General features: G+C 34.9%; 1 protein-coding gene across 1 annotated transcript; it reads left to right on the top strand.

The window, feature by feature from the left end:
* The first annotated feature begins 2,553 nt into the window (after nucleotides 1-2,553).
* On the top strand, nucleotides 2,554-3,514 carry LOC116128724. Its single transcript, XM_031414474.1, has 3 exons — nucleotides 2,554-2,638; nucleotides 2,805-3,202; nucleotides 3,353-3,514. The coding sequence occupies exons 1-3, from the start codon at nucleotides 2,554-2,556 to the stop codon at nucleotides 3,512-3,514; spliced, it is 645 nt and encodes a 214-aa protein (XP_031270334.1).
* The last annotated feature ends 9,209 nt before the right edge of the window (nucleotides 3,515-12,723 follow it).

The following is a 12,723-nucleotide window of genomic DNA, read 5'->3' as shown; positions in this document are numbered from 1 at the left end:
TTTTAGGAAAGAGAATATGTTTTTTCAAGAAATAAACTTAATAGGAAAGATAAATCGTAAATAAATGCATAGAAATTTATAATTTATTATTTAAAATTTGGATAGAGAGTGAAATTTGACTTAAGCATCTTCAATAAACTTTTTAAAATAAAGAGTACTTTCATAAAATAAAATCTCTTTGTTAATTTTTAAATAAAGAACAATTTTATTCAAATCTAATAGACTCTTTAAATTTTAGGAGAGAGAAACGTTTTTTTCAAGAAATAACTTAATGAGAGATAATCGTAAATAAAGTATAGAACTTGTAATTTATTATTTAAAATTAGGATAGAGAGTGAAATTTGATTTTCTAGATGTGGAGAGTCAACTCACTCTTTAATTTATATTTAAAGAATAAAGAGTCTGTTGTACTTATTTTTATAGATAAACTCTTTATAATAAGAGTTTGAATCATATAAGAGTCATTTAGAGAGCTCTAAATGACTCTTATATGATTCAAACTCTTTATTATAAAGAGTTTTCCATAAAAATAGAGTCTAATAGACTCTTTATTCTTTAAATAAAATTAAGAGTGAGTTTGACTTTTCATATTTAGATAATCAAATTCACTCTCTATCCTAATTTAAATAATAATTGCAAGTTTATATCATTTTATTTGATTTATCTCTCCTATTAAGTTTTTCTTGAAAAAACATATTTTTTTCATAAAATTTTAAGAGTATATTGGATTTGAATAAAAATTTTGTTCTTTATATTTAAAAATCAATAAAGATGCTCTTTATTTATAAAAAGATACTCTTAAAAATAAAGAGTACTATTGGAGATGTTCAAATGTGGAGAGTCAAATTCACTCTTTAATTTATATTTAAAAAATAAAAAATCTATTGAACTCTCATTTTGTGTCATATAAAGAGTAATTGTGTCGTATAAAAGCCCTCTGAGAATGCTCTCGTTTTGTGTTTTTTATACTTTAAAGAGGAAAATCTATTTCAAGAAGCAGTTGCATTCTGCTGCTTTCCTCTGCAACATAACGTACGTGCAGTCAAAGGATTAGTGAAAAAAGTGCTCTTTGGTTTGCTTCTATGAAGATTATTTTCACTTAAGCTAATTATCACTGTTTGATTTACAACTCTGATTGATTATTTACCATGAAAAATTACAAAAATAATTAGGGAAACTATGTACTAATAAAGATTGAAATATGTATTAAATGAGTTTAATTAGTCATTTATTAATTAAAAACAGAAGGTATGAATAAATAAACATATTCACTCTTTGTTAAATCAATGGATTAAAATAACGAGATTGACAAGAATAAGAAAATATCATTTTAAAAATAGAGTTTTTTTGTGATTAACGTATTTTATTTTTTTCTTTTGTTTCTGTTGACAAACCTGTAAGCTATGATACATCTGTAACGAGGGATGACATTATTGTGAGCTAAATTTTAAACACCCCAAAACTTTTAATGAAATTGAATTACAAAACTTTCACATCAAAACTGTATTGACCCTTGTTCGAACTTTATGAATAAGGCAGTGCATTATTTAATATAATTGAATTAACAAACTTTCACTCAAGAGGCAAACCATCCAAATAATGTCCGATTGGATTGATCCTAACTCGTTTTCTTTAAACTTGGACTCGATTACATTTCTGTTTGCTATAATTCAAAAGATTCTAGAAAGAAAAAATTAATATCATCATTCATCACATTATGGAATCATACTCAACATCATCGCAATTCCACCAGTTAACGACATACATTATTACAAATTTTTTTGAAACAAAGAATACCTGGTTAAACCAACTCGTGAGCCGACAAGCGTCACATAGGTTGCCAATATCAAGCAGAGACTAAGATTTCGAAGATGATCAAGAATTGAAAGGAACGTATAGTAAATTACGATCGAATCGTCCAAAGACGAAGGGTTTTGTAGATTAGATTCGAAAGCAGACGAAGTGAAATGAAATGAGATGGGTACTCGTCGGACGACGACTACAGTGCTGCCGGCAGCGGCCGAAGAAAGCGACACTGGAAAGAGGGGATTCAATCCCGATTGAAAAAATAACTCCTTTGGTTATTAATCATATTTAAATACAATATTGTAATTAATTAACAGCATTGAGCAAAAGTAATATTAATTAACAGTAACGGTGGTTAATTTTAAGGAAGGTTAACACAAGCAATCAGCAGATAGGTAGTCGCCATAATCCAAACGGTTGTGTCCCTGATTACCTACTAATCAGCAGGTGGTTACTCTTAATCACCTTTTTTCTCTCCGCGAAAACCCTAAGACTCATCCCCCCACTTTCTTTTCTAATTCGTTAGTTATTTTATAAATATATATTTTGATATTCAATTCGATAGGCAAAAGGACAATATCTTCAAATTAATCTTCTACAATATCTCTCTCTCCTCTTTCTTGTGTCTTCTTCATTCGTTTGACTTCATTCAAGTTTTCTTTGTCTCTATTCGTGCAGTAAATTTACGTATGGCTTTGAGTTTTATGGGATCAGTATTCTGATCTTCAGCATTATTTCAACCCGGAAATGTTCAGCTTCCAGCACCCGCCAGTTGGAGAATTTGAGGACGACTTCGATTACTACTTCAACTTGTTCAGTTTCAGCAACAATGGTTTGGTTTCGATTACGATACGTTTCGGATAGTTTATCTGATCACAATTACAACCAGTTTTCATCTTTGTTAAACGATGATAATCATTCTTTAACACCTCTGATCATCAATACTTCTCTTCTTCTCTCTCTCGGATAATTCAGATAATTTCATCTTCCTCTTGAAGACTTGAGTGTTTCATACCTATCCGAAGCGCCAGAAGAGCTATATGGAGATGAGTTGACGTTGATCATCATTCGGTTACTTTCGCCTGAATTCTATTCCGGGTGTGTCTCAAACGTGATTAATCCTCCAGCGCCACCACCTCTTCCTGAATTCCTGCCAGAGATTCCAACTCCTCCGCTGGCAGTTTTCAGTTTTGAGAAGAGTAGTAGTACTGATCACGAGAGTAGTCACAAAGAAACCAACTGGGGTGAGCTTGTCGACGCAAGCGATCGGCCCTGGGGCTCGACAGAGAGAAGAGGAAAGAATTACGGAGAAGACTCAAGAGCTCGGAAAGCTGATTCCGGGCGGCCACAGAATGAACACGGCTCAAATGTTCCAAGCTGCTTCAAAATATGTCAAGTTTTTGCAGGCTCAAGTCAAAGTTCTTCAACTCATGGAACCACTAATGCAGGTGAAAAAAAAAAAAGTTGTTTTCCAAAAACGTTTTCTATATTTTTGAAAACACTAAAAACAAAATTATGATCTATGTTTCAATATTTATGCACGCAGGAAAGAGAAGAATTGCTTCCATCTCAAGAGCTTCAAACTATTCTTGAATCTCCAATAATTCAAGAAAAATTGTACTCAGAAGAGAAGTGTTTGGTTCCAGGAGAAATTCTTCAAACCCTGAAAAATGATCCTGAAATTCAATCAAAATCATCCATTTTTTAGAGGATTGACGAGTTGCTGGAAACAAATAATGGCTGATTATTATTAATGACCATGTTAATTTTATTTTTATATAATTTTTTCCCTGTTGTAGATATTGACCTAGATAGTAGTTAATTAACCCTTGATTTGTATTGTATTTGTAGGTATTAAACGAACCATTATCTTGTAAAATTTTCTTTTCCAGGAAATGGAATATTAATGTTTTTGTTTTTTGTCAATTTTAGTTTGATTATTGCCGTACTTTAGACATTAATATGTAATTATTTAATGACAAGGAGATTAGATAATTAATTTCTTGGTGGCCACTCCAAGATTAAGTTGTAAACAAGATGAATATGTTTCCTAATTTTATGGGTTTAGTTTTGTAATTATTTTATTGGTAGTTAAATATAAATTAATGAATTAAAATTTTAAATAAATTCCTAATATATAATATATATTTGGACAGATAATGTTAATAGAGTAGTGTACTAATAATTCATATATAGAAATTTTGAATCAACGGAAATGATTCCATGTCTAAATTATGCTAATCTATTATGATAAAATTTAAAGATGTTATGAAATATTATATGCAATGTGGAAAATGTAATAATTAAAAATTTAAGTAAGGATAAATATTATGCAAGCAACAGGTAGGTAGTCGCCATAATCCAAAACGGTTTCTTCTCTAATTCGTTAGTTAATTTTATAAATATATATCTTGATATTAAGTTCTCCTTCCATTCAACAAACAAAAAGACAATATCTGCAAATTTATCTTCTACAGTTTCAAGTATTTTCTAAATGTCTCTCTTTCTTGTGTCTTCTTCATTTGTTTGACTTCATTCAAGTTTTTTTTGTCTTTGTTCGTGTAGTTAATTTACGTAATGGCTTTGAGGTTATGGGATCAGTATTCTGATCTTCAAAATTATTTTAACCCTGAAATGTTCAGTTTCCATCACCCGGTAGCTGGAGAATTCGAGGACGGCTTCGATTACTACTTCAATTTGTTCAGTTTCAGGGTCTAACGTGAAAAAAAAAATGGTTTTCTAGTAGAAAAGGAAGAATGAAATTGGAGAAGGATCCGTTTCCTTGTAATAACGGGATTTATTTATAAGTTAAAAGAGTTTGATTAGGACCTAATAACATACTCTATACTTATATAAACTCGGAGACACGTTCATTAACGCTAAGCCTAGTCATGGTATTTCAATTAATACATGGACAAATTTAAAAGAAATTTTCTAAATGAATGTATCTAAAACCACTCTTTTTTTTCCAAGTGGAATACATTGTGAGAAAATTTCATAAATATAATAGAATATATCAAGCAGAAAAGTGAATTGCAATTGAAGAAGGATACGTTTATAATAATTTGGTTATTTTTGTATTTAGTTTAACTAAACTAAAAAAATATAGTTAACAAGAAACTAACAAAAACATTCCTGGTATGAAAGAAAGAAAGAAACAGGCAACAGGCAAGTTCACAACGTGATGAGTTCCAAATAAAGCACAACAAACACTTGAACTGTAAGTCTGTAATCCCAAAAGAAACTTATTATATGTACTGTAGGAATTAATGTAAAGAAAGATCTTGAAAAAAACAATAAAAGAATTATCAAACACTAACCAGAAGACCGTCATATCAACGAACAGTATCTGCACTGCATCGATCTTTCTAATTCACTTTTTAGTACATGCAAATCTTGTATTATCGCTCAACGCTTTTTCAATGGCACTTATTTGTAAGTCTTTCACATTGGGCCACACCATCCTTATTGCTTTGTTGAAGTCCTCTATCTGAAAACCGACCACTCCAAGAGTGTCCATTAGAAAATCTATCCTGTTCCCCCTCTTCAATGGATGTTCTCCAATTTCCTCGAAGAATCCAAGAATTGCCTCAAGAAATAGCCTCTGAGTGCCACTATCAGTCACCAAGTTATTAAGATAATCGTTGCTTCTAACGTTATCAAAGTGCATTTCACCAAGAATTATCTCTTTAACGTTTTTCCGTGGCTTGATTTTTTCTTCCTCAGTTGAGGCCTCGAGTAGTGGTCGCTTCCGTTTCTTGTCAACATCTTGCTTGTTGTGTGCCTGTTCTTCAACTTGTACGTGGTCTACCATCATATCATTAGTGCTGTTCCCAGATAAAACCAATCTCGTGATCGGCTTCTGGTCAAGATCATTCATCTCTTGTTCTTCTTCATCATCAAAGTCCAATACTAAATCAGCCAAACAAAACAATGCTTCAAGTTCTTGGGAATTATGTGAAATCGAATTCCTATTAGCCATTTTTTTATTACATATGGATTTGTATGAAAAGACCATTATACCCTTGGTTACCGTTTACGCCATTTAACCATATCAATCAAATTTATGACCATTCTACCCTCATTTCTCTTCAATGACATCACCCCTTACACTTAATAATGGCCACATCTCGAAATACATGTAAATTGACCATTTTACCCTTCCATTCAAAAAAAGAAAATTACTTGAAAAGTAAATTTCATACCTTAAGGCATTGGAATAATAATGCGGGGTTTACAGAGACTCTAGTTTTGATCAAATGCCTACTCAAGGACTCGCGTCCGTCTTCAGGACTCTAGTTTTCACATTTGCTTGTCTTGTGACCGATAAGGATAGATAATTTAGCATCCATCTCTTCAAACCCATTTATGGTTGTTTCCTCAGATGCTACCTGTTTTGGGCGCATTAGCTTGGAAACTACTAACCAACTGCTTAGCTTCCTTGGCCCTGAGATAAGGGATAACAAAGATTCAATCACATTGAATGTGATTGCTTCAACCTCTTTTAAAATGCTAGTTATGGCCTTCGTCTCATGTTCCTCATTGATTGGGGGGAGCTTTGGTTTTTTATGACTTTCAAATTCTTCAAGGCCTTTTGGATTGTCTTTTTCACTCTCTTCCTAGAGGTCAGGTATTTCTTAACCGCACTTGTAAGTTCAACATCATCGCCCCTCTTTCTATGGAAAATTGATTGAAGTTCCTGTACAGCCTCTTTGGTTTGTAAAAAGGAATCCTTAACAATGCCACAGATATCCAAGAGACTTAGAGATCCATTCAATAACTCATCAACCAAATCCTTTTGCTGAACTTGGGACAGCTATAGCAACTTATCAACACAATCATGCAAATCTTGAAGGCCATTTATTTGATGGCTGATTGATGATGATGATGATGTAGAAGTAGGTTGAGAAGCTCTTAATCTTCTCAAATGCTGATCAACTTCTAAAGTAAGAAGGGGTGCTCTAGAAGGGAAACAGTTAGAGCGAGTATGGTAAAAAGGGGCCATTTTTTCTTCTTTTGGAAATGAGAAGGCCTAGAAATCGATTATTCGGTTCAATTTTCCTTTCCTTCTGTTGCCATATGCTCAATATATATTATGAGATAAGGGAGACAATAGGAATCTCTTCTCTTATTTAATTAGGAATGTGATGTTGATTTGGATCTAAACATTATATCAGCTACATTTATGCAATGCCTCGCACCTGCTACCCAACTCTTTTTCTTTAGCTTCAAAATCACAGTAGTATCTTCACGTTGCTAACAATTCATAATTTTTGTTTCTTTCTGATTCAGAGGCTGTGCATTGCATTAACCTTGTCTCCTTTACAACAGTACATAGGATAGCAATCCAGTTTGGCTTGCCTTCCTATATAGAACATGATAATTGTGTCCTCGTGCATACTTATTTATATTTATCAGTTCATGTAATCAGGAGACAAAGTCTATAAACATAACCAATTTGATACTAGAACTACTATAATTTTCAGCACACGAGGGTGGTTGACATCATAATTGCAAATATTTAATAAAAAATTTGAGGTCCTATGCTGATTAATTGCTTTCCTTGATGTTAGAAATATTAGTTATTACATATTGCATAGTGTACTATAACACCAGGACAGCCAGCTCATTTTTCGTTGCCTCAAACGTGCAAGAATTGAATCTACCATGTGAATTTCATTAATTGATGGTTTTCAAAATATTTGGAGACAATTGGAATTTTGACAGCTCTAATATATACTTAAAATTGACATAAACTAATGATCGAGTCTCATTATTGATCTATTTCAAAACTAAAGCTTTCATAGGGTAAATTTTGTGAAGCATTTGAAGATTAACTGAACGTATTCTAAAGGTTCTCAGCCAGAGAATGCAAAAAGAAAGATAAAGAGAGTTTAGAGCATGTATGTGAAAGTCCATTTGTTTTTCATTGAAGTTGTTCAATATATACATTAGCTTACCAACTCTCTGCTGATTCAACAACCATAACAAACATTACAAATTTAAATTCAAAAACTTAACAACTAATATTGCATACACAGTACGCATCACAATACTAACTTAATTATACTTAAGCCATTCTAATATAAAACACTAAAAGCTTCAGCCATGCATGTTGGACCACTACAATAAGCTTTCTTCAACAGACTCCAAGGAACAAACCAACTAAACTTGCAATGTTGATGCATTTCCAGCCAAGTATCACTGCATCAACACTTCTCTTTGATACCTTTGCTGGAAACACCAAGTTTGAGTCTAAGTTCCTCAAACTTGGCTTTAGGCAATGCTTTAGTCATAATATCTGCAGTTTGGTCCTCACCTTGGCAGTGAATCAAAGTAACTTCTCCATTGTTTTCAGCCTCCCTTACAGCATGAAACTTTATCTTAATGTGCTTGGTCATGCCATGGAGAACTTGATTTTTGGCCATGGGAACCGATGACTAGTTGTCACACAAAATTGAAGTTGGCCTTTCCTGATTCTGCTTCAAATATGTCAGCACTTTCCTCAGCCAAGCAGCTTGGTTCACAGTTGTTGCAACAGAAATATATTCTGCCTCTGCTGTGGACTGTGCCACAATATCTTGTTTCCTTGATAGCCTGCTGATTGCACCAGAATTAATTTAAAATACATACCCTGATGTACTTTTCATGTCATCAAGTGATCCTCCCCAATCATTGTCAATATATCCTAGCAACACAAGATTCTCAACCCTCCTGAACCAAATGCCAAGGCTGAAGGTTCCTTTCACATATCTTAGCATCCTCTTAGCTACACTATAATGCAATTCACTTGGACAACTCATGAATCTAGAGAGATAGCTAACTGCAAACATAAGGTCTGGTCATGTGGCTGTTAAATACAGCAAGCATCCTACCAAACTTCTAAACAGTCCCTCATCCACTCTTTTCTCACCATCATTCTTGCTCAGTTTTAGATTAGAAACTAATGGAGTATCTGCAGGTTTGGAATTTTCCATCCCAAACTTTATGAGCACCTCATTTGCATACCTCTCTTGGCGCACAAAGATTCCATTCTTGGATTGAAAAACCTCCATACCAAGAAAGTATGTCATCTCCCCTAAATCTGTCATCTCAAATTTAGATTGCATGGACCTTTTAAATTGGCTCAACTTGTCTGGATTGCTTCCTGTAATTAGCAAATCGCCCACATACAAAGATACCACAATCAAGTCACCTTTTACTTCTTTAACATAAAGAGTATGTTCATTAGGACTTCTCACATATTCAAGACTACTGAGGTGATCATTTATGCTGCTATACCAGGCTCTAGGTGCCTACTTTAGGCCATACAAGGCATTCTCCAGCAAATAAACTTTGCCTTCTTCACCTTTCACTTGATAACCTTCAAGTTGTTCTACAAAAATTTCCTCACTCAAGCAACCATTCAAGAATGCTGATTTGACATCAAGTTGGAAGATTTCCCAACTAAATTGAGCTGCCATAGCAAGGATCAATCTAATAGTGTCATGTCTAGCCACCGGAGCAAATGTGTCAGAGTAATCCACCCCTTACTACTGTGCATATCCTTTTGCCAAAAGTCTAGCCTTGTGTTTATGGATTGTACCATCAGGATTAACCTTCAGCTTGTAAATCCACTTTACCTGAATTATTTTTCTGTTTTCAAGTTTGTCAACAAGCCTCCAGGTGTTGTTTTTCTCAATCATAGATATTTCCTCCTGCATTGCATTCCTTCAAGCTTCTGACTCGGCAGCTTCAACATAGTTTCTTGGTTCTAGCATTGCCACATTACACCTTGCATAAACATCAGCCAAGGTTCTGGTCCCTCGAACTAATGGATCTTCATTCTCTTCAATTTCAGCTTCTTCAAATGAGTTTTTGGCTGGCTATTGTACTTTGCAGTCAGCATCAATCCTCTTACTCTCCCAATTCCATACTGCATTTTTATCCACCCTTACATCCCTTGTTATAACAATTCTCTTTGACTCAGGGATATATACTCTATACCCCTTTGATTGACTGTTGTAGCTAATGAATATTCCAATCTCAGCCTTATCATCAAGCTTAGTTCTTTTCCCTGCTGGAACAATGACATAACACACTCCCAGACACTTTCAAGTAACTCACTGTTGGTTTAATTCCATTCCAAGCCTCAGCTGGAGTTTGCCTTTTGATTGCCTTAGCTGGCAGTCTATTTAGGAGATAGACTCTTGTATTTATAGCCTCGGCTTAGAACTTCTTAGGGAGTTGTTTCTCAGCCATCATACACCTAGCCATCTCTATGATGATCTTATTTCTTCTCTCACTGACCTCATTTTGTTGTGGGGTGTATGGTGTAGTGAACTAGTGCCTAATTCCAACTTGTTGACAAATTGAACTAAATTCCTTTGATGTATATTCAGTTCCAATATCACTTCTTATGGATTTGATTTTTGTTCCAGCCTAATTCTCCACCAGTAGTCTGAAATTTCTGAACACTGCAAGAACCTCATTTTTCTGCTTCAAAAAATATACCCATGTTGTTCGTGTGAAATCATCTATGAAGAGTACAAAATACCTACTTCCACTCATTGATTCCGTCTGTATAGGGCCACAAACATCAGTATGGATCAGTTGGACTTTTGTTGTTGCTCTCCAGGCTTGATCCGAGGGAAATGAGGGCCTACTTAGTTTGCCAAGTTGGCAAGCACTACAGAGGGTACTCTTCTCTTCAATCTCAGGTAAGTCTTGGACCATGTTCTTACTCTTTAACTCTTTGAGGCCATTGTAGTGGAAGTGGCCAAGTCTTTTGTGCTAGATTTCTTACTCTTCCAGCCTAGTTGATAAAGCTAAGTTGTTGGTGCTTTTCCACTCAACCGAGAAGCTTTTTCCCAGCATTTTTACACACATTAATTCAGTCCCTTTAGGATATAATATATTGCATGATTGATTTTGGAAATGTAGAGAGTAATCCTTCTCTGACATTTGCCCAACACTTAATAAGTTTTGGCTAATCCTAGGCACATACAATACATGAGAAATAATCTTGATTCCTGACCTGGTTTGAACAGCAACATCTCCTATGCCTTTGATCTCCATGAACTCACCATTTCCTATTTTAACTTTAGAATAATATAAGTTGTCCAGGTTAATGAAACTTTATAGGTCTGCAGCCATATGGTTGGTGCAGCCACTATCAATTAGCCAAGCTTCATTGCTAGTTTGTGCCACGTAACAGGTGGCCACAAATAGTTGTTCAGCCTCCTGACATTGCTGCTTATCTTCTCCAACATGTGCTTGCTGTGTTGGTTGACTTCCCTTGTTCTTACAGACCCTCTCAATATGCCCAAATTGTTTACAGCTTTTGCATTGTATTCCTAGCCTGAACCAGCACCTCCTCTTCGGATGTCCTTTCCTTTTAGAGTGAGTGCAGGCTGGAAACTCCTTCAAACCACCTGACTTCTCCCACTGATTGCTACTCTTCTCTTTCCCTTTTTTATCCCCAACATACTTCCTAGTTTGTCCTTGTGCAGGTTTGCCTTTATGGTTTGTAACCATTGCACCCTCACTAGTGTCTTCTTGCTTCAAGAGCCTTCTTTGCTCTTGAGCTTGGAGAGCATGAACAAGCTCAGTCAATGTGATCCAAGCCATGTCCTTAGAGTCCTCAAGAGAAGAGATTTTGGACTCAAATCTCTCCAACAAACTCACCAAAACCTTTTCCACCACCCTTCTATCTGTCAACTCCACTCCCATCAGCCTTATTTTGATGACAACACTTATTAACTTGTCAACATAATCCTTAAATTTTTCTGATTCCTGCATCCTTTGCATCTCAAATTCTCTCCTTAGATTAAGCACCTACATGTTCCTTATTGTGGTGCTGCCTATATACTCCTCTCGCAGCTTATCCCATGCTCCCTTGGGGCTCTTATACACCATGATCCTTGTGAATACAAGGTTAGTCACAACTGCATGAATGTGAAAGAGAGCTCTCGGTGCTTTGGCTGTTTCTTCCTCATGCAATCTCATTTGATTCAAAGTGGGTTTCTATCCTAATAGAGGTGGCTGCCTGTTTTCTTCCATGTATGCCACAGTCCCTGTCCCCAGAGAAAAGCCTTCATTTTAACAGCCCAAATATGGTAGTGTTCCCCATTGAATACTGGTGGTGCCATCAAAGCAGATTGAGTTGCCATGTTTCAATTTTTTTTATCTGTCACAGAGAAGAAGAAGAACTGATGTAGATTGGATTTTGCTGAGAATTGAAGGTATTCTTGAGTTGTAATCGATGGTTTAAGGCACTAGGTTTCTGGTTTTTATAAGTGGCTTTGATACCATTTGTAGGTTCTCAGCCAGGGACTGCAAAGAGAAAGATAAAGAGAGTTTAATGCATGTATGCGAAAGTCCATATGTTTTTCATTGAAGTTGTTCAATATATACATTAGCTTACCAACTCTCTACTGATTCAACAACCACAGCAGACATTACAGATTTAAATTCAAAAACTTAACAACTAATATTGCATACACAATACACATCACAATACTAACTTAATTGCACTTAAGCCATTCTAATACAAAACACTAAAAGCTTCAACCATGCACATTGGACCACTGCAATAAGCTTTCTTCAATAGACTCCAAGGAATAAACCAGCTGAACTTGCAATGTTGATGCATTTCCAGCAAAGTATCACTGCATCAACATATTCACCGAAGTTGCCTTTTTTGTTTTCCGTTTTACTTCTGAAATAGAAGAACTATCTAGAGTTGCTTATGACAGAATGTTAGTTTTGTCTCCAAGCAAGTAGAAAATCAAGTATAATCTACAAAACATTTTTGTTGTAAAAGTATATGCTCTCAGATAAGAGGGATATTGAGATATCAGAGAAAAAATTTATCTAATTGATTTAGTATCAATAGGAATATACAAGTGTATTTGATTGATGTACAAGTATAGAGTA

The sequence above is a fragment of the Pistacia vera genome, unplaced genomic scaffold (genome assembly GCF_008641045.1).
Source record: "Pistacia vera cultivar Batoury unplaced genomic scaffold, PisVer_v2 Contig202, whole genome shotgun sequence".
Classification (NCBI taxonomy): Eukaryota; Viridiplantae; Streptophyta; class Magnoliopsida; order Sapindales; family Anacardiaceae; genus Pistacia; species Pistacia vera.
The sequence above is the reverse complement of the archived record's forward strand: the minus strand, read 5'-3'. Positions and strand labels throughout refer to the sequence as shown.